At 44.0% G+C, this 21,939-nt stretch overlaps 1 protein-coding gene across 6 annotated transcripts in view; it reads left to right on the top strand.

Annotated features, from left to right (window-relative positions):
• The window catches only part of TPH2 (tryptophan hydroxylase 2), a 158,785-nt gene that overhangs the window by 16,775 nt on the left and 120,071 nt on the right, over positions 1 to 21,939 (top strand). For all 6 annotated transcript variants that reach the window (XM_045165497.1, XM_044941941.2, XM_045165498.1 and 3 more), the window contains exons 3-5: positions 2,413 to 2,596; positions 2,694 to 2,794; positions 7,751 to 7,818. In XM_045165497.1, the coding sequence (XP_045021432.1) occupies positions 2,413 to 2,596; positions 2,694 to 2,794; positions 7,751 to 7,818 (353 nt within the window). The remainder of the gene's footprint in view (positions 1 to 2,412; positions 2,597 to 2,693; positions 2,795 to 7,750; positions 7,819 to 21,939) is intronic.

The following is a 21,939-nucleotide window of genomic DNA, read 5'->3' as shown; positions in this document are numbered from 1 at the left end:
TTCCAGCTTGTGCTTCTTTCAGCCCAGCGTTTCTCATGATATACTCTGCATATAAGTTAAATAAGGAAGGTATAAGCACTTGTTATTCCCCGAAGCCTCATTGTTTCAAGAACCTAACGTGTCTTTTGTAAAGATGAGTCATTCTCCTTATATAGGACCTAGGACTGTGTGTGTGCTAAGTCGCCTCAGTTGTGTCCAACTCTTTGCAACCCTATGGACTGTAGCCCACCAGGCTCCTCTGTCCATGGGATTCTCCATGCAAGAATACTGGAGTCGGTTGCTATGCCCTTCTCCAGGGGAATCCTCCCAACCCAGGGATTGAACACACCTCTCTTACATCTCCTGCATTGGCAGGCAGGTTCTTTACCACTAGCACCACCTGGGAAGCCTGGGAGCTCCAGCTAGCTTTCTCTTACAGAAATACAGTCATCCAAATGGGTGGGTTGACTCAAGAAAGATTGCGGTTGAGGGGAAGGTTATAAAAAGCCAGAAAAACTCTTGACTTCTTGCCTGGGTACACCTGATGGCTTCCTTCTCCTTCAGGACATGCCTCTTTTACCAGTGGGTTTTGTTTGGGGGCACTGGCCATAGTTAGAGCTATAACGGGGGCCTAGCACCGTTTGGTGCCTTGGGCTGCTGGTGCCATGGAGAGACTGAATTGCGGGCAGAGGTTTCAGACCTGTGTTCTCTTGGCTCAGCTAATCCCTAGCTGCTTCCTAGATTCAGTAGCTTCATTTGTAAAATAGCAGTAATAATTCCTACCTAACAAGGTTGTTGTGCTGAAATAACAGGAGTGTAAGTGCTTTGTAAAGTGTGCAGACATTAGGCATTATTGTGATGCCTCTTTGATGACCATAGAGGGGAAATTAGCAGTCTGATTTGGAAAATATTTCCTTGTTCTCTTCTGACCTTGAAGAAAGGATCAGGTACAATAAACAGTGGTAATGGAAGTTTGGGGAAATATTTTACACATAATGATATCGTCCAGTGCTGTCTCATACAGTGCCCAAAGGCAGGCCAATTCAATTCCAAGCTGGGTGCAGTGGAAAAACCCCTGGAGACACAGTCGTCAGCTCTGGGTTTTCACTTGGCCATCAGCTGGTGCTGGGGTCTTAGTTACATCACTTAACCCATCTGGACCCCAGTTTTCTTGTCTAAAAATATCCACTCTGCTTCAACCAAAGTCCACGCAGTGACCCAGTTGTGTGAAGACGCTTGAACTTTGAACCTAATGTTAATCTTACCTTTATTACCTCCCAATTTAGAAAATATGGCATTATTGCAAAACTTATTAAAAACATAAGTAGAGCAATTAGTGGCCTGGTCACAGGATGAGTTTCTTTATACAGAGAAGGATGCTGTGATTTCATCCTGGCCTGGCACTGGAAATTGCCTATCCTGCTGCTGTGCTGAAAGGTGTGAGGCCTCCCGGACTGTACTAGGAGTTATGCTGATAATCAGAGGATAGTGGACTGATGGGGAGGGATCTGCTTGTCTGGGGGTGATTAGGATGGAGAGAACTTAGTCTTCAGTTAACTGAGGACAAAGAAAGACTACATCACTGGGGAAATTTAAACCGGAGACTTAAGTGTGAAATTGTGGCCCTGCTTTGAACATCTTACTGTAAGGAGATTTTACTCATGAAATCCATCATGATAGTTGGCAGCAACACATTCTTGGATGAAGTTAGTTAGCCTGGAGGTTGCTGAAAGACAATAGTTCCTAAGTGGTTCCATTAGGGAGTCTTCTTTTATCTTCTTGCCTACAGAGATCCTTCCTTAGCTGCTTTTCTTGCTTCCTTCCCCCACCCCACCCCCCTAAATTGTGGGCCACTCTTTGGTCAGTGTTTCCCAAATTTCAGTCATTTTCATGTCACCTTCCCCATTTCTGCCTTATTTGCCTGCTGTTCATACTATTATTTCTTCTACAATTATCTTAAGTTTTATTTCAGAAGGAAATGTTTTATTACTATAAAATCAAGAGTTTGAGTTATAAGTTTTTTTGGGAAAATATATATAAAAAAATCAATCTGACAATATGATATATAACAGAATGATAAACTAATTTTTCCTCCCAAATAAGCGTGCACACCACCACTGGGATGTGGACTCCTCTAGGAAATGATAATCTTCATAATTATTATACATTTTATGGGGCCCTTTATATACCATAATGTCCCTCCTTGTTGAAAAAGAGACAGGAAAACCTATGCACAGTTACTGTTCTTATTCATAGAGACAATGGCTGGAAAACATTTCCATGTTTTAGTTGATCAAACAGTGAGATAATTGTCTTTTCCTCTTTTGTGGGCACTTGGCGCCTTTCTGCTTACATGGTAAACAAGGACAGTCCATGGCATCTCTTTTGTTGTGCCCTGAAGGTGATTTAGATATGTTGTTTATACTTTCACAGGAAAAACATGTCAACATGATTCATATTGAGTCCCGGAAATCCCGGCGGCGAAGTTCGGAAGTTGAAATCTTTGTGGACTGTGAGTGTGGCAAAACGGAATTCAATGAGCTCATTCAGTCACTGAAATTTCAAACCACGATCGTGACGCTGAATCCGCCCGAGAACATTTGGACGGAGGAAGAAGGCAAGGCCAGTTTTTGTCTGTTGGGTGATTTTGCAAGCTGACACGTGTTGCAAAGGGGAAAGCTAATATTTTTGAACCTGCACTGTGTTTCCAACAGAGTTGGAGGACGTGCCCTGGTTTCCCCGGAAGATCTCGGAGTTAGACAGGTGTTCTCACCGAGTTCTTATGTATGGTTCGGAGCTGGATGCCGACCACCCAGTAAGTGCCCAGTCATATCCATCCCGCATGTGCTCTTCCAGCATATGGCAGTGCCATGATGCTTTATCATAGAGCAATTTATTATTTATTCCCTGTAACTGAGAGCAGGCTCTTAAATGATAAAGCTTCTCTGTACGTATGCGTTGGCTGGAAGCAGGTTAGAAGGATGGTAGTTCCACCTTGCTTTTATTTTTAAAGGGGTTGGATAAAAGAGGAGGAGAGTATAAACCTTGGAGAGCATTTCTGTAGAATTAGACAGCCTGAAATATACTTGCAGATGGTGGCCCTGGGAAGAAAGGAGGAACTGAACTTGGTCGCCTCTTTGGGAAACTAGGGAGGACTTGGTGTTATGGGGCTCAGTGAGAGAGTAAAATTCTCCTTGTTATTTTCCTTGACTGGAAGTAGTTAGGAGCAGAGCAATGTGGTGGACTTCAGTCTCAATGGAAAGGCAGAGGGTGATAGAATCAGACCATAATGGAAGACGCATCTCTCCTTCCTGAATCTATTTACCGCCATCTCAGCTCTACAGCTGTAAAAATGACCACCTTTAAAGAAATATGATATGTAGTAAGCATTTCCCATATTCCCTCTCTTCCCCTTTACATCAGATTTTATTTAACGCAAGAGGCCTGAAACTTCTTTATGGTCAGAATGAAGTACAGTTAGTAGCCTGGGAGAAGCAAGCAATATACTCCTTCGTTACCAAGAATTTTCCCCCAGTGCCCTGTGTCTAAAAGTGGTGGGTTAAAGGGTGAAACCCGAGCAGATTGGTCATGCTTATAGGAGCCTTTTGTGGACTGAGGGTAATGGTTTTCAGATATCCATTTTATTTAAATGGAGGAAGTCTGGAAATCTGACAGACTGCACAGTGGTTCTCTAAGCGTGGTCCTGGGACCAGCTGCCTCAGTATCACCCAGGAGCTTGTCTCACTAAGCCCACACGCAAGTGTGAGAACCACTGCTTTAAAGGATACCAGGATAACTTCAGCAAGAGCGAGCTTTTCAGTCAAACCAGTCTTTTGGCATAAAATACAAATTCAAGCCAATTTGTAGCATGCCATTTAGTGGTCAAACAAACCTAATTCAATTCCATGATTCAAAAAACTGAGTTCGCTCAGACACATTGTTACATTTGCCACTATAGCTTAAAAATTCAGAATAATTCACAGTAGTTCACATGAAAGGCTCCTGAACTTTAGAGAAATACTCAAAAGTATCTTTAATAATCATCCATTTGTTTATCTTCCCCTTCTCCACCTCAGAGGAGTCAGAATTAGCACAGAAGCCTGATTTAAGATCTTAGCAGTAACAGGATGGCTCAGACACCAGCTGTTAATTTGCAGGATGACCTTGGGCAAGTCCCTCTACTTCTGCAACTCAAATTCTTTACATAAAAAGTGGACATAAAATGCTTATTGAGCTCAAAGGAGCGTTTGAAAGGCCTAGTTAATAAAACAACTGGAAAGCATTTTGGCAAGAGTAAATGCTTAATTCCGGGAAAAGAAATGCTGTATTAAACCATGCAGATCAATGCCTGGACAGTAAAGGGTTTTTTTTTTGCTAACCTCTTATTTCCAAATGCTCCCCTTAGTCTAGTTTGGAAATTACTCAAGCTAGAGAAAGGGGGTCAGAACAACCACAGGAACCACTGACCTTGCTGTGAAAAAATATATTCTAATACCCAGCATAAATTGTTATATGCTTAATTTTGTTCCATCATTCCTAATTGCTCCCGTCTTATGATACCTTCTCTTATTTTCTATGCAGCCACTTGAGATAATTGCAGGTACTTAGCAATCTCCTACCTGACTCATCATTTTTTACCACATATATTTCTTTTACATAAGCACACAAAATTTTCATTATGCAAAATTTAATATTGCTAAGTTGGTGTTTTTAAAATTATTATTTGATGAAGATAGATAAAAATTTCTAAGGAATTTTTGTGCCTGGGAATAATTTCAGTCCCAAGGCAGGGATTATTATGTTAGGATCACGTTCTTGTGCTGAGATGGCTCACAAGGGGCTTGGAATATAAGTCATGCTGCTGAGGTTCTCAAGAAAGGGTTAAATATGTAGGTGAGTCTATCTCAAACATTAAAGGACATACAAATCACATAGATCTTTTCAAAATGCAGGTGGAGGTTCTGAGATTCTGCCTTTCTAGGAAGCTCCCAGTGGAGGCGTACACTGGAAGTCTGGGGACCACACTTTGAATAGCAATGGCACCCCACTCCAGTACTCTTGCCTGGAAAACCCCATGGACGGAGGAACCTGGTGGGCTGCAGTCCATGGGGTCGCTAAGTCGGACACGACTGAGCAACTTCACTTTCACTTTTCACTTTCATGCATTGGAGAAGGAAATGGCAACCCACTCCAGTGTTCTTGCCTGGAGAATCCCAGGGACGGGAAGCCTGGTGGGCTGCCGTCTATGGGGTCGCACAGAGTCGGACACGACTGAAGCGACTTAGCAGCAGCAGCCGACTGCGAGGGTCTTTCAAAGTGGGATTCAAGGTTCCCTGCATAAGGCTCTCATTAAACATGCAGTACCTGGGGGGCTCATCTGAAGCCTACTGAATCAGAACTTCCAGGGATGAACCCTGGAATATGCCTTTAAATGGATTTACCAGAGAGTCCAGTGAGCTCTAAAGTTTGAGAACTTGTGCCCTAACTCGGTGATTCTCGGCCCTAGCTTTCCGTTTAGATAATCTCTGGGAAATTAGAAAAATATACTAATGCCAGCATCTCATCTCAGTGTGCTTACATGAAAACCTCTGGGAATGTGTCCAGGTTTGGAGTATTATTTAAGCCTTGGCAAATGATTCCAGTGTTCTGCCAGGGTTGACCGATTTGGGATAGCTATGCTTGCCAGTGTACATTCAGCTGAGCACTTTTGGGTGCTGGTTGGGTCTTCAGTTCCCCTTGATTTAAATTGAGAGAGGAAGGGTCATGTCTAGCAGATACTCTCTAAGTGCTTGTGCTGCCAGATTTAGCAAATACAAGTATAGGATGCCCAGTTACATTTTCATTTCACATAAACAATAACATTTTTTAGTATAAGTAATGTCCCAAATACTGCCTGAGCGTCTTATATTTTATCTGGTAACCTTATCCCTGGCATCAGTTTAGAAGGGATGGCCAAGGGAGTCTGTGTCTCTGTAACCGCTAGTGAAGTAGCATCTCTGTTCTATTGTGCCAGTCCGTGCACGTTTCAGTGCTGAAATTTCTGGTTCGCCCGTAACACTTGTGTAATTACCACCACGCTAGGCTGATGAGCCATGATGAGTAAATCACTCTCTTGTGTGCCTGGAAAAGGTGCAGGTGTTTGCCAAGGAGATAGTCAAGATTCTTTGGGAAGCCCAGCAGATTACGGTGCTGTTACCATGGTATCTGGTTTGGCAGGAATCAGGGAACAGATGCTCAGATTTTCACATAACTCTTTTCCTTTCGTCGCGGCCTGCTTTTTCTTTGAGTATTAAGGGTGCTTGGAATTCTTCAGTTTTACCATCCCAGGTTCCTGGGTGTGACTAGTGAGTGTTGAAAACCGCACTTTCTACCTCTGTGGCATAAGACCTTTTTCTTAGGTCGCAGACCCATTTGTAAAGGTGGTCACAAATTTTGTAATCACAAATTTTGTACATAGACATTTGAAGGCTCCGTCTTCCTGCTTTTGAACTCCAGTTTAAAGACCGCCAATTCATAGCAAAAAAGAGAGTGCTAGCCTTGAGGGTGGGCGCACTTCCCTTCTGCAGGGCCTTCGGGTGACCTCAGGGCACTCACTGTCTCCCTCTGTTGCTGACCTTTTGCTGAGAGAAAGGCTCTTGGCAGTGGACAGTCTTTGTTTCTGTTCAGCATTCAGTCCTGTGAAGATTTCTGACCTCGAGGCCAGTTCTCCTTCAGCCGAAACAAAGAGGAAAATGAGCTAAGGCTCCCCTTGAATGTGTCTGAGTGGATGCCAATTGGGCAGAGGCGGCTCAGGCCTTTGTGGGCCTGTCCGGGTTCTCCTCCCGGAGCCGTGGTCCCGGCAGCCTGTCTTCTTGCCCGACCTTCTTGCCCAGAGTGGCCCTCCCATCTTGGGTTTCCTTCAGGGCTCCAGGGGTTGCAGAAGTAAGAAGTTAAATTGAAACCATACCATCTGGGCTTCCAGCTGTTTGAAGAAACACCCCTGGGAAGAACCGATTGTCTGAAGGTACCTGAAAGAAAGGGAAAATGAAAGTCTGTTGACAAGAGAGACTCTTGAGTAAACCAGGAAGTCCTCTTAGAAGGATTCCACTTGATAGGAGAATGACAGACAGGATGGTTAATTTCCCAAGAGCGTGATGATGGGTAAAATCTTGAACTTGGCTGAAAACTAGTCAGAATTATAGGAACTCAGAGGGAAATGGAGCTAGCTTGCTATCCTGTGTCTGGATCCCTTGCAATCGATTTTGCATTATGTGGCTATACTCATAACATACAGCAAAACCTCTTTAATTCATCCTAATTTGGGATTTTGATGATTATTCTGAGTGATAGAATTTTAATGCATGAACATTTACTGGTTATTTGCACAAAGCAGTTAAATTTAGGTTAACTCACTGAATAGCCATGTTAAAGGGATCTGTTTTATTGAACAGATAAGATTAATTTGTAATTAAGATCAGTTACATGTAAATGATACTTAAAAACCAAAGGATATTGTTCACAATATCAATTTGCTTAACTAAGCCATTCTGCTTACTTACGGCGAGGTTAACTTTCCGAATTCCCACGCATCCCAAATTAGGATAGCCCAGATTTAATGAGGTTTTACTGTAAGGACAGTTTGCTTCTGCTCTGTCATCAAGGTGGTCATCCAAGGGGGGAAATTACGTTTAAATTGGACACTCAATAAACATCACAGTAATTTTCTTTTAGGCCTTCTGCAACTAACTTTTTTGGCAGTCTGTTAAATGACTTCATCTCTTTTCTGTTTAAGGGATTTAAAGACAATGTCTATCGACAGAGAAGGAAGTATTTTGTGGATGTGGCCATGGGTTACAAATAGTAAGTACCTATGTGACTCTTTCCTGTGACTTGTTGCTGGCGGGTTAGGTAGAGCACATGCTAGGTTAAACAGATCTGTCTTCTCGTCCCTTTTAACTTTTGCAGAAAGCAGACATCAACCATTTTATACACTAACCAACTCTGTAGGCTTTAAATGCCAACACGAATGTTTGACTTGCGGGTATAATTGCAAAATAATGCGTGCTGTGGGCCAAATGCCGAATGCTACATTTTCACCATGGTACTCAGAGCTCAACTAAGGCAAGGAGCCATTTCTGTACACTCTGCAGGGCCTGGGAAATGTGTTTTAATTTTACTTTTGACTGGACTTTTTAGTACTTCCCTTCCATGTCCAGCTTCCCCAGTGAAAGTAGAGGATCCCACAAGAATGACGAAAAGGCTCATGTAAGCAGAGAAGAGATGTGGTTGTTTTATAGGAAAAGGAAACTTCCTATAAACTGGAGCAGTTTTTTTTTTATTTTTTATTTTTGGCTGCATGACGTCCTAGTTGTGGCACTCGGGATCTTCCGTCTTCGCAGCGGTGTGTGGACCAGGGATCTTTAGTTGTGGCATGTGGGATCTACTTCCCTGACTAGGGATCAAACCCAGGCTCTCTGCCGTGGGATCACAGAGTCTTAGTCGCTGGAGCACGAGGGAAGTCCCTAAACTGGAAGAGTTTCATCCCCAGCCGGGGATTATGCTTGAGGTGAAACTGGAGAGCCTTGGGACTGGGCCAGGTGGCAGTGGCAGGAGGTTTGTGACTGGCAACAGTGAGTGGTGGTGGCCGCAGGCCACACCTGGAAAGATGGAGCGGACGTCAGGCCTCCGTTTCTTCTGCTCACACTAATAAAAATCACGCACAGACCATCACCGCGCTGTTGCTGCTTTCCTTTGGTGTTCGATCAGCTACGTGAATCTTGTGAACAGAACACACTGTAAATCCATACCTGGTAGGGAAGTGTCTTTCTTCCTCTTATTGAGGCTGGTGAGAGGCTTGACTGTTGTGTGGGGCAGGTTTGTCCTTGGTGAGAATTTGGGACATTACGTGTGTTGTAGAGGGTACCCGTGTTTCCTTTTTTTTATTTAAAGGAATCTGACACACAGGTCCTTAGAGCGAAGTGAGCGGATCCCCCCACACCTCTGGCTGGCGGTCCTGTGCTCATTTCTAATCTCCTCTGATGCTTTGGATGCTCTTCCCTCCCTCCTCCCAAGGCACCCCTCACTCCCAGGCACCCCTCACTCTTTCTTATAAGCATGAAAAACAGGGACTCTTCGGCACGCTTTTCCGTGTGTCTCCTCTCGTCCTGACTCCTCTGTTCCAAGCAGGTTCTTGACCCTCTTTAGACAACGGTGCCTTTCTGGCCCCTTGCAGCGGCAGCATGCTCACGGCTTGCCCTGGCCCGGGCCTGGCCTCACGGCCCTTGCATCCTCAGCACCATCGCGGTTAGCTCCGTCTCCCAGGGTCCCCAGTCAGATTGCCCAGTGAAGACTCTGATGGGCAGTATGCACCTTTCCACATCAGGCCCTGGTAGATGGCCGTGACCTTATTATTGGCCCCCTTGGTTCACAGACCCTCCCTGTGAAATCTGGTCATGTCTGCATAGACAGAGGGTAGGCAGGACAGGCCTTTGGGCACGAGCTGCCCAGGACATGGTAAAAGCTCAGTTCTTGGCAGAGCCTTTTTCTTTAGATAAAACAGATAGACAAAAATGTATTTAATACACAGATGCTCTATGGAATGTATTATATATATAAGAACAATATGTATGTATGTGTGTGTGTGTGTGTGTGTGTGTGTGTGTATATATATATATATAAAGGATTTTGTCAGCATAGGGATCAAGTGCGTGTGTGTGTACTGAGTCACGTCTGACTCTGTGACCCTATGGACTGTAGCCCACCAGGCTCCTCTGTCTCTGGAGTGGGTTACCATTTCCTTCTCCAGGGATGTTCTCAACCCAGGGATTGAACCCGCAGCTCCTGCTGCATCTCCTGCATTGGCAGGTGGATTCTTTACCACTGAGCCACCAAGGAAGCCTGTAGTTACGATCAAGGGACTACCTCAAATATTAATTATTTCCTCTAGTGGACCCCAGAAATTGGACCAGGACAGGCTTATAATGTAGTGACACTAGTAGAAACTGGTATACGTGAGTCCACCCGTTTCAAGCAGCGCTGATAATGGGGAGCTTTATGGTCTTAAAGAAAGTGTGTTTGTCTGGAGAGGAGTGGAAGAGCATATAGTTACAATGATGAAGGGTGAGGCCCTCAAAGTGTTAACAAGAGCTTGCAGTTACCATTTTCCATTAGCTAAAGCGTGAAATTGAGGCCTGGTGTCTCCGGAAAATGGAAGTAAAAACTGGAGGTTGGACATGGTGGAGGTTTTATACAAAGAAGGGCTGCATGCACGTGGAGCAGTGCAGGATCTGGTTCCCATTTGGAGGGGACTGACTCCTAGTAACCGAATGTTCAGGAGGCTGAGATAGGCAGGGCACTGCCTCTTCATCATTACCTAGACAGAAACCACTCTTCCTGCAGTCCTGATGCCAGGGAGGTCAGATTACACTAGTCAGTGGATACAGCGTCAAAGCAAAGGGTGTTTGGATAAGAGAGTTTCGAATCCAGGGGCCTTGTAACCCTCTCTCCCTGGACAGTGCTGACCACAAAGAATAAGAAAGTGGTTCAAAGCTGGAGTTTTGGAGTTAGACAAGGCGGAGTTGGAGTTCTAGCCTCCTGCTCCCTAGCTGGTGAGCGCCTCAGGCCCTCCTTCTGGGAAGTGTGTCTGACAAGAGGGCCTGTCTCGGGGCTGTCAGGGCTACGAGAGAGTGTGTACGCTATGCTGAGCACGAAGGTGGCTCGCGAAGGTGGCTCGCGGTTTATGATCATCGGTGTCAGTTACTGCTCTTACATCCACCCCCTCCCTTTCCTCAGGCTGGCTTCTGCTTCCATTGATCTACTGGCTCATTCTTTAGCAATCTTAATAGCACCATTTATGCACCATCTTAGGAAATACTATAGTTTGAACATCCTGAGAAGTAATGCTTGAAAGAAAATCTCTCCAGTTTCTCATTTAAAAGGCTGCTCCTAGACTGATAACTCTTCATGCTGAATAGCCTCCCTCTTTATGGAGAAATTTCATAGAAAACAGTCACATTCCCATTTGGGTATGTGTGGGAAGCTGCCAAGATGCTGAGAAAGATCACCCGTTGCCTCGGGTGCTTCTTGTAAGTGGATGGTGTGAGGGGAGTGCCTGCCGGGAGTGGTGGGAAACACAAGCCTAGGACTTGAGGGAAGTGGAGAGAAAGGATGGTTCCTTAATGCCCTTCATGTCGTCCTCACTGTGGCTTCTCTGACTGTGACTTTGAGGATGGATATGGGCTAGCTGTTATGCATGTGTGTGCATGTGTGCAAACTCATGTGATGGTGCTGGTGGGTTGGGGTACAAGTTCTTACAAATCCCAAGTGGGCCTGAGCCATGGTCTCCAGTGTGCCATGCGGTAAGGAAGGTTTCCTTTTGTTTAACAGAAAAAAAAGACGCGATTTCTAATTGCAATATGTATTTTCTAGTGCTATCGGCTTTCCAAGTGAGCAAAGGGGACAGATGTCAATACAATAATTACTTAAGTTCACTTGAGTGGCTTCTGGAAGCATGCTGTGACTGCATTTTTCCAAACCGAAGCTTGGAACCACTGGCCTGAGGAGCCAGATTATTTGAAATTGGGGTGGTCCTGAAAAAACTCAGCAAGTGAGGTTTCTGCAAATATAGTTTGGTAATAATAAAATTAGGGACTATTTGAACATGGGGAAAATAATTCCGTTCCCTGTCGATAGTTTGTTCAGGCTTTATAGACACTGAGAAGGTCAGAAATATAGATGGAGATGGAGCACAGATATTTTAGTGGTGTCGTAGCAATTGGCAGGATGGAGTCTGAGGTGTCAAAAGATGAAGAGAAGGAGAAGAAGCGAAATACAGAATAAGGTATATTGAAGCCACAGCCAAGAAGCCCTCTGGGGAATCTGTGTTGAATACCATATTTTCTATGATAGTCCTGAAAGGATAAAGCAGGGGGGAAGAATCGACACAAGCAGAGAGAAATGAAAAAATTCCACTCGATGATGGAAAAACAGCAGGCTCAAAGTCTGTGTTGCCATGAGACGTAAAGCGGAAAGGGAGTGTGGCCGCGCGGCATGCTGAGAGCAGTGCGTAGGGGCCACTCAGGGGGTTTCAGATTGGCAGAGCTGCAGGGAAACAGGACTGATTACCCGGAGGCCTGTGGCTGCTGCAGACATGCCTGAAGGGTGGGCCGCGAGGCTCTGGAAGGCCTGATTGCCTGGCCCGTAACAGCAGAGGAAGCCTTCATCAGTGCAAATACCACTCTCCATAGCTGACCTGAGATGGAAGGCGGAGGACGGGGAAGGAATACACTGTTTCTGAAATCATCTGTGAGACACCCTGTCCCCCAAACCCTGATCTCCTCCACCCAAATGAAAGAAATCCTGGCATAAACAGAAAAAGAAGCCTCCTGCTTAGATAATGTGACGGGTACACGGACATGGCCTTCAGAGGAAATGGAAGTGTATGGCAGGGAGGGTGGCAGATGGTATGTGGAGGAAGAGAAAATTTTGGCTGTGGTGCTGGGGCTGTGAGGTCTGAAGCTCTTCAGTTCTGTGTCATTGGCACCTTTGCATTTAGCGCCAGTGTTTAGCTGCTACATGTCTGTAGGCTTCACGACTGTTACACTGTGGGGAAGAGAAGTTAGTAGTGTATATATTTAATTGACTAGATATAAACACATCTTTCTTTGGGAGCTGTTGTAATGATTATTCTTCAATAATAGGCATGTATATTTAATTATAATTCTGGTGCAGGGGAGCTGTACTTTTTTCAATCCATCTTATTCTCTTGGAAAAGAGGCCCTGAGCTCTGACTTTAATCATGCCACTCCTGTTTGCTTTAATTTAATATGATTGTGATTGTGCTTTGTTGTGAATGTACTTTCTTCTGGTTGAAATTGAGGAGGTATATGATTTTTTTGGGCTCCAAAATCACTGCAGATGGTGACTGCAGCCATGAAATTAAAAGACGCTTACTCCTTGGAAGGAAAGTTATGACAAAACTAGATGGCATATTCAAAAGCAGAGACATTACTTTGCCAACAAAGGTCCATCTACTCAAGGCTATTTTTTCAGTAGTCATGTATGGATGTGAGAGTTGGACTGTGAAGAAGGCTGAGCACCGAAGAATTGATGCTTTTGAACTGTGGTGTTGGAGAAGATTCTTGAGAGTCCCTTGGACTGCAAGGAGATCCAACCAGTCCATTTTAAAGCAGATCAGTCCTGGGTGTTCTTTGGAAGGAATGATGCTAAAGCTGAAATTCCAGTACTTTGGCCACCTCATGCGAAGAGTTGACTCACTGGAAAAGACCCTGATGCTGGGAGGGATTGGGAGCAGGAGGAGAAGGGGACAGCAGAGGATGAGATGGCTGGATGGCATCACCGACTCGATGGACGTGAGTCTGAGTGAACTCCGGGAGTTGGTGATGGACAGGGAGGCCTGGCGTACTACGGCTCATGGGGCCGCAAAGAGTTGGACATGACTGAGCGACTGAACTGAACTGAACTGATGAATCTTATGTTCTTCTCATGGGACTGTTTCCTCTTTGATTTTCTTTTCTCTTTTTTAAGTCCGTGGAAACTGAAATGTAAACAGGCAAATGCAAATGTCAATAGATAAGGTAAACAAAGAGAATTTCAACATATCAGAATTTGCTTAAAGTTGAAAATTCCATAATTTGCCGAGAAAACTCTGATTTTAAATACAGGAGTCCAAGTGATTCCCTAACATCACTCAGCCTCCGTTTTCTCACCTGTAAAATGGAGATGATAGTATTTCTTCCATCTCTCCCCCAGGAGTGTTTCAAAGATTGAATGAAATCAATGGAGCATTGCTGTACTTTGAACTTTACTATTACCTTTATCAAACAACAGTGAAAGAGTCTAGACCAGAAAGCTCTGGGGCTCGCTTCGACCCCTGACCCCCTGGCAGGGCCTTGGTTGCTTTCTTCGGTTTCTCTGTTGATCTGAGAGGCAGTGTGTGGGTCGGCTAAGAGTGTAGGAATTGGAGCTGGACTGTCTGGGCGAATTCCAGCTTCGCCACTTACCAGCTGAGTGACCCCTGCAAACTGTTTGTTTTCTGGGCCTCAGTTTCTGTATCTGTGAAATGGAGATAACTCTACCTCTGCTCTGTGGGGTTGCTGTAAGGATGAAATGAGCTAATACGTCAGCAGCACTCTGAGTGTTGCACAGGGACTGTGATATAAGTATTTGCTGATACCGTTACAGTATTTTTCTCACTTCAGTCCATCTCTCCCTTTTGTCTGCCCTCATGACCTAAATATTTTTATTACACTTTGGTGAACACCGTTCGTCATTCCTCTTGGCCAACACTTTCTTCAAGCCCTGACTTTTGTCAGATTTTTATACTGTTTTATTCATTGCTGAGTAACAACCCCCAACTTGGGCAGCTTTAAACAGCAAAGTTATTATCTGATGAAGTTTCTGAGGAACAAGGGTTAAGAGCAGCTCGGTTGGGTGGATCTGGATTAGGATGTCTCATGATGCTATAGTTGATCAGGGAGGCAGTCACCTGAAGGCTGGACTGGGGCTGAGAGGCCTTGCTCCCAGTATGGTCACTCACATGGCTGTTGGCCGGAGGCCACAGTTTCTTGCAACATGGGCCTCTTCAACGCACTGCCTGAGAGTCCTCCGGATATGGTAGCTGGCTTTGTCCAAGTCAAGTTTCCAAAGGAGAACAAGGCAGAATCTACCATGCTTTTAATAACTCAGCCTCAGAAGTGGCTCACCAGTACTCCTAATACATTCTGTTGGCTTCAGAGCCCAACTTTGATACACTGTGAGAGGGGACTACAGAGTCACGATGCCAGGAGCTGGGGTTCATTGGCTACTGTCTTGGAGGCTGGCTACCAAATACATTTAACTAGTGTTTAACTTTATTTCTTTAAGACCCTCCCTAACTACTGTGGCACAGTGAGTGTGAATGCATTATCTGCAGAACTGGTTGTTGTGAGAGCAGAGGTAGCATGGTGTGGCAGAACATGTGACAGAACCTATAGGCTTTGGAGCTAAACAGAACTGGGTTTGAATTCCTGTTCCATCACTTACAAGCTCTGTGGCCATGAGCGCTGACCTAGTCTCCTAGTCTCAGTGCCCGTGTCTTAAAATGGGCGCAGTGTCCACCTTGTATATTTGGGAGGATTGTCAGTGCTTCAGGGCTCAGATGCTGACTGGTATAAGCTGGGGTTGATTCTATGATAGATATGATTATTATTATCACGTGCTGAGTAGCTGATGGTTCCTTGATTCCATGCAATCATCTGTTAAGCTTTAAAATGAACAAAGTACCTTAAAGAACGAATGAATTAGGGAATTTCAGGCCCCGACAATAGACTGGGTTAAAGAAGCTTAAAAAGAAAATGTGTGTGGTGTGTTTATACGTGTGTGTGTATACTATAGTGTCCTGTAACTCATGCACACAGCTGGCTTCTTCAGTCTGAAAAGTTGACTCTCTGCAATACCTTTGCAGGCCAGTGGGTCTCAGCTAAGGTCAGAGGGAGCAGATAGGGGCTAGGCTGTGTTGGACTCATTTCTGAATGACTGATGGTGATAGAAATGTTCACCAAAGCTGGACTTCTCAGCGGGGGTAATGCACAGGGGGTTTAAGCTTCCTTTTGTTAAATTCCTGCCATCTGCTGGACATGGTATTAATTAAACATGCTGCTTATGGTCTTCCAGTAAACTCTCAATGAGCCTTTGAGATAGGTATGCGATCTCATTTTGAAGGAGATAGGTATGCGATCTCATTTTGAAGATAAGGAAACTGAAGCTCAGAGACATTAGGAGGCACTAGAGGTGACAGGACTGATAGTATCACCTGGATAAGCACCCGTGGCTGATGCTTTAATTTCTCTGAAGTTGAGTAGTAAATGGAAAAGTAGAACGAAAGCAAATATTTGTAATCCTAGGTTTGTTTCCCAGATGACCAGAATAGTTTCTGAAAAAGACCACTTTCAAGTGTTCCTCTCGTACAGAATCTAAATGTCTTTCTTTGCTCAAGAAGGCACATCTCCTTCTTTTTGGTCTGGAAGTGGCTGTAGCATTTCCCTTGAGATAAGTTGAATATAATAGTGACAGAAGTAAGGGACTTGGCATTTTAAAAAGTCATTCTTCTCTTTACAGAATTCTCAGATGTTTGAAATGCACAGTTCTTGTGTGTACTTAATACACTTCAGACTTTATGAAGCCAGGACTTCGGCCGGCCCTGTCTGACTGCAAGGCCATGCCATCTCTCCTGGGTGCCTGGGACATCTGTCTGGCCCTGGCATGGCAGAGCCGCATCCTTGCCCCGAGCAGCGACTTCACTCTGTCTCAGGCCCTGAGCTCCTCTCCTCCTGCCCGGAGCCTGACCCTTGGGGGATATATAACGGCTGGAAATAAACATGGTTGGGTTGAGGCTTGAAAAACAATTGCCAGGGATTTGTCCCTCTCTGGCTTTTTCTAGTTGCTAGACTATTTCTTGATTTTTTTGATTTACAAAATTGCACCTTTTGTGATTCATTTGCTCAAAGTGTAAGTACACAGCTAAACAAATATTCTAAAACAAAATAGCCCCAAATGGGAACTAGCATATTTGAAAAGTGCAATCACCCAGCCCAGCAGGCTCATTCAATTTGGGTGAGCTTGTGAATATTCTATTCAGCACCATCAGAGGGAGAAAGAGAGAGAATGCTTTCATTCAACATGGAGCTATGATGACTCTGAGCTCCTCTTCCTATCAAAACAGAGACGGGCATTTTTTTTTATCACCTTTCTTCCTCCCACCCACAGCCCCAAATACCCCTAGTTGTCAAGATGAAATGCCCTGGGACTAAGGTTCGGCAATGCATTGTGCATTCTAAGCTGTTGTGTTCAGTGGCTCAGTTGGGTCTGACTCTTTGCAGCCCCATGGACTGTAGCCTACCAGGCTCCTCTGTCCATGGGATTCTCTAGGCAAGAATATTGGAGTGGGCTGCCATTTCCTCCTCCAGGGGATCTTCCCAACCCAGGGATAGAATGCATGTTTCTAAGGATGTTGAATAGATACATAATTGTGGACTGGGTTTTCCTTGGAATAAGCATATTGGATTACAAGCCAGCATCTCACCTCTTCCTGGTCTCAGTTTTCCCTTCGCTAGATGATTCAGCAGGATTCAGCCAAAGGCTTGTAAATGATGATCAGAGACAAAAGCTCTTCCCGGTCTCTTACCCAGTACTGTGCATTTTGGGGTTTACCTGCTCACAGGTAGCTTTTATGCTGAGTTGTTCCTAGGAGGCATTTGCAATTATTGCAACTTGCAGAAAAATAACTGGGGTGGCTCCACCTCTCCACCTTTCCAGAAATTTCAGTTGACCTTAGCATTTCTCATTTCATGTGAGAAGAGCCATGATTTATGGACCCTGCATGGTTTCGGAATATAGCTTAAAGGACTGCATTACTAACAGGACTCGTGAGTGCCAAGTTACCTATTTTTAGATAGCCGAATCTTAATTGGAAATGTAACAAATAGAAGGTGGAGCAAGAAGGAAAGAGAAAAGTTATGCTTTCTTAACAGAAAAAAAACTTAACGGGGGTTGCAAGTTTTTTTCCTTAACAACATTTTCCTCATCAGTTTCATTGGCAGATGGCCACCTGGATGAATTATGGGGTCTATGGTGATGGGGGACCGGGTTTAATTTTTCCCCCTCTCTGCCCATTTGAGAAGAGGCACCTGAGAAAGCAAATATGTTTTCTCCCTGACTGAGCTAATTTTATCCCATTCCATTATCCTCCATTGATTTGCTTTCCGAGCTTTTGAATGAAACTGAGATGTATGTGGCTGTTTGGGTACTTTGTGACTCCTGCATAAACACCAGTTGTTGATGCTTTAATTTCTTTGAAATGGAGCGGTAAATTGAAAAGTAGAACAAAACCAAATATTTGTCGTAATGGGGTCATTTCCGAGATGACTTGAATAGTTTCTGAGGAAGGTCACATTACAGATTTCAAGAGTCTCTCTGTCTTGGAGAATCTAAATATTTTTTTTATTTCTGCCCAAGAGGCAATGCTTTCTTCTTTTTTGTTGTCTTAAAAAATATCTGCATAGCCCCTTCCATTTGACACAGGTGGTATCATACACAAGTTGAAAGCAAAAGCAACAGAATTAAATAACATGGGTTTTTAAAAAGTTATGCTCTGTATAGAGTTCTCAGCATATTTTAAATGCACTACTCTTGTATGTATTTAAAAGACGTCAGGCTTTATGGAGAATCATTTTCATGCCAAATGTTTTTTTCTACCTGAAGTTCAACTCAATGGCTGAAAGGAAGGGAGCCTGAGGATTCCTAAGAAAGACAAAAGGGAAAATGGATTTGGAAAAGTTTTCTCCGCTCCATTTTTGGGGCTTGGTGGGTTTTTCAGGTGTGTGTCAGCGCTTTAGTAGAAGGCTGTCTGGTTATAGCACGGCTCCCACAGCTGGGGAAGAGGAACACGGTGCCACCGCGGTGACTTACTGAGAGGACCTCTGCACCAGACTCTGACACCTTTCATGGGGAGTGAGGTGTGAGTGCTTTTACTTTGCAATGATTTCTACAAACATGAAGGATTTAAATTACTTCCACAACTGCTGTCTGAGAGGTGAATGGATTTATAAGGAAGAATGTGGTTTTTCATCTCCAGACCTATTTCCAACCCTGCAGGGAGGTGATGAAATCTTTTTCATTTCTATACACCTGGAGGAAGTGAACCAACTATATTGAGTACCTTTAGATACGAGGCGTTGGGCCTGGAGCTTTGCAAAGATGTCCCATTTCATACTCTGTTGTGCAGTTGTCTTACTTCCCTCAGTTTCAAACGAGGAAACAGAGGCCAAACTCAGGGCTAGGTACTCTAGATTTTGCCCTGAGGCATGTTGGTTTAGAGTGGGGTCTCCAGAGCTACTGTTTCTGAATCCCAGCACCTGCTATGCCACTTATTGTTTGATCTTGGCTAGATTACTATGTCTGTAAGCCTTAACCTCCTTAACTATAAACAGTCATTTAATCACTGTATAAGGGCAGTGGTACAGAAGAAAATCCATGTCATGTGCTATGAGATTATTGTTATTATTACAGTTAAGTGGACGGTGGACAAATGGATGCTGCTGTTAGGCCTATGAGCTGTAGAGTGACAGCGTTCTGTCATCCACTCCTGAAAGAGGCAGGTGGGGGCCCAGCAGTCAGCAATATTTGGTCCCTGTTGATCAAGATGCAGGATATAGGGGATTGAACTTGCGGTTCTGGGAGACCCTAGCCTGAGTCTCTTCATCCTAAAATTGACCTGAGATTGTTGGCTGCTCTTAACTTTTAGCTCTTTTCTGGGCTGCATTCTCTGAGTTCCCCTTCCCTGTGTATGTTGAGCCTGTATCAGTGGATGTTAGACCTGCTGTTGCTGCTGTTGATATTTAATTTCATGGTAGTTTTTTGACAGAAGAAAATCAGTCCTCTAGAATGTGGTGAGGGCTTTCTGCAAGGTAAGAAAATGGTGGGAAACCCTATCCTGGGGTGCACAGGACAAATAAAAACATAATTTCCAGGAGTTAAATCTCTCTCCTCGAGGCTCCCTAGGTGTAGTAGTTTATTTTCATTATGTCTCTTGTATTAACAATGTGAGCAAAACACACTAACGTTTTTGTTTGCTACCATCTGAAAGTTCCTTAGGGCCTATAGACTCATTTACGAAAATTCATGTGTGCAACTCATTTGCAAAAGCAAATAAAATATGTGATCATAAGTGCTCTTTACCTGACTGGCCTAGGGGACTTGCTGAAAATGAGTTTGTGCCTTTACAGTTTTCTCTCTGGTGTAGTTTAGCAGTCCCCAAGCGCCCAGCTCCTCATCAAATGAACCCCTCATCGAGCCACTTAAGGTCAGATGACTTGAATGGTTGCAAATCTTGGTATAACTCAAGATTTAAGTCACTGTACTGATCTGTGAGTTTCCTTTTTGAAAAATATAATTTAATCATTATGCCTGTGGCATTGAAAATATCTTTGAAATTTCATTCATTAAGATACCTAGCCAACTTTGACAATCTCGGGGTGGGGGGGATGGGGTAGGAGATGGGAGGGAGATTCATGAGGGAGGGGACACGTGTATACCTGTGGCTGATTCATACTGACCTGTGGGAGAAACCAACATAATATTGTAAAAATAAATAGATTAAAAAAAAAGAAGTCTAGCCAAGGAAACGTCTCTGTATTTAGTTATGTCCTTTTGGGTTTAGTTATGTCCCTTTGGGCTTCCCTGGTGGCTCAGGCAGTAAAGCGTCTGCCTGCAATGCAGGAGACCTGGGTTCGATCTCTGGGTTGGGAAGATCCCCTGGAGAAGGAAATGGCACCCCATTCCAGTACTCTTGCCTGGAAACTCCCGAGGACTGAGGAGCCCGGTAGGCTACAGTTCATGGGGTCGCAAAGAGTCGGACACGACTGAGCGACTTCGCTTCACTTTGGGTTTGCACAGGCTGCTTTCTTTCGTGGTGAAGATTTTGGCTACAAGTGTGAGGGGTGACGATGCCTAGGAAACCCAAGTGAGAAAATTAGAAAAGCGAAACCTCTGCCTGTAAAGTAAGCAGGACATAAAATTAATCGGAAGTTTCCAGAAAACATATAGAAATCTCAGAGTCTTTGGAGCTGCTTTTTCCATAGCAATTAAAATACATGAGACAGGGATGAGGTAAGACAAATACAAAAGTCTGCCAGACTTTTGGATAAACAACTGTACTTTTTTTCAACCGTTAAATGTGTGGCTTGTTTTATTCTGATTGATTGATTTACTTATTAACAAATATTATTTATTGAACACCAGTCTGTTCCAGGCTTTGTTCTGGGGGTGGACAAGGCTATAAAAATGAACAAAGCAAACAAAAGTCCCTATCGTCAAGGAGTACCCATGGTAATGGGGCATAGATTGAGCAGAATAGTAATTTGGATATTTTACTTGTTTGTAAATAATTTGGGTATTTTACTTGTTTTCCCCCTGAGTACTACTGATAGTAATTTATCATAAAGTTATTGAGTGTCTTTTGAAGGATGATTTTATCAAATTCGAGAGCCTCAGACTTTTCTCACTGACTCTTAAAAATCAGTAGATGAAAATGGCATTTGCCTTCTGGTTAAACTTTAATGGACTTGATCTACTTTACCGAGAATTTCTTTCTTTTATTCTTATTTGTAGCAACATTTTTTTTCCAGTCTCAAAGACACGAGCCATCATCTTGTGGAACATTTATTGACTACACGGTTCTACTCTGGTGACTCCGGGCTGCAGGCGATGCTGCTCGTGCAGGTGGTGTCAGCGCCGGGATGGTCCCTGGCTGCGGGGGAGACTCATCCAGTACTGATTTCCACATGTTGGTGTGTCACCTAGTTTTTAGCAGTATGACAAATGCTGAGCAATATTAATACGTTTCGAAAATAATGAGTATTTCCCTTTTTAAATATTGTTGTTGTTCAGTCGCTAACCTGTGTCCAACTCTTCGTGACCCCATGAACTCCAGTCTTCCCTGTCCTTCACTCTCTCTTTCAATTTCTCCTTTCACTATCTCCTCTTTCACTATATCCTTCACTATCTCCCAGAGTTTGTTCAAACTCACGTCCATTGAGTCGATGATGCCGTCCATCTCATCCTCTGTCACCTGCTTCTCCTCTGTTGTCCCCTTCTCCTGCCCTTAATCTTTCCTAGCATCAGGGTCTTTTCCACTCACTCAGTTGGCTCTTTGCATCACATGGCCAAAGTATTGGAGCTTCAGCATCAGTCCTTCCAATGATTTTCAGAGTTGATTTCCTTTAGGATTGACTGGTTTGATCTCCTTGCTGTCCAAGGGATTCTGAAGGGACTTCTCTAGCACCACAGTTTGAAAGCATCAGTTCTTTGGTCCTCAGCCTTCTTTATGATCCAACTCTCACATCCGTACATGACTCCTGGAAAAAACATAGCTTTGACTATACAGACCTTTGTCAGCAAAGTGATGTCTCTGCTTTTTAAAATTAC

Source organism: Bubalus bubalis, chromosome 4, assembly GCF_019923935.1.
Source record: "Bubalus bubalis isolate 160015118507 breed Murrah chromosome 4, NDDB_SH_1, whole genome shotgun sequence".
Lineage (NCBI taxonomy): Eukaryota > Metazoa > Chordata > Mammalia > Artiodactyla > Bovidae > Bubalus > Bubalus bubalis.
The sequence above is the reverse complement of the archived record's forward strand: the minus strand, read 5'-3'. Positions and strand labels throughout refer to the sequence as shown.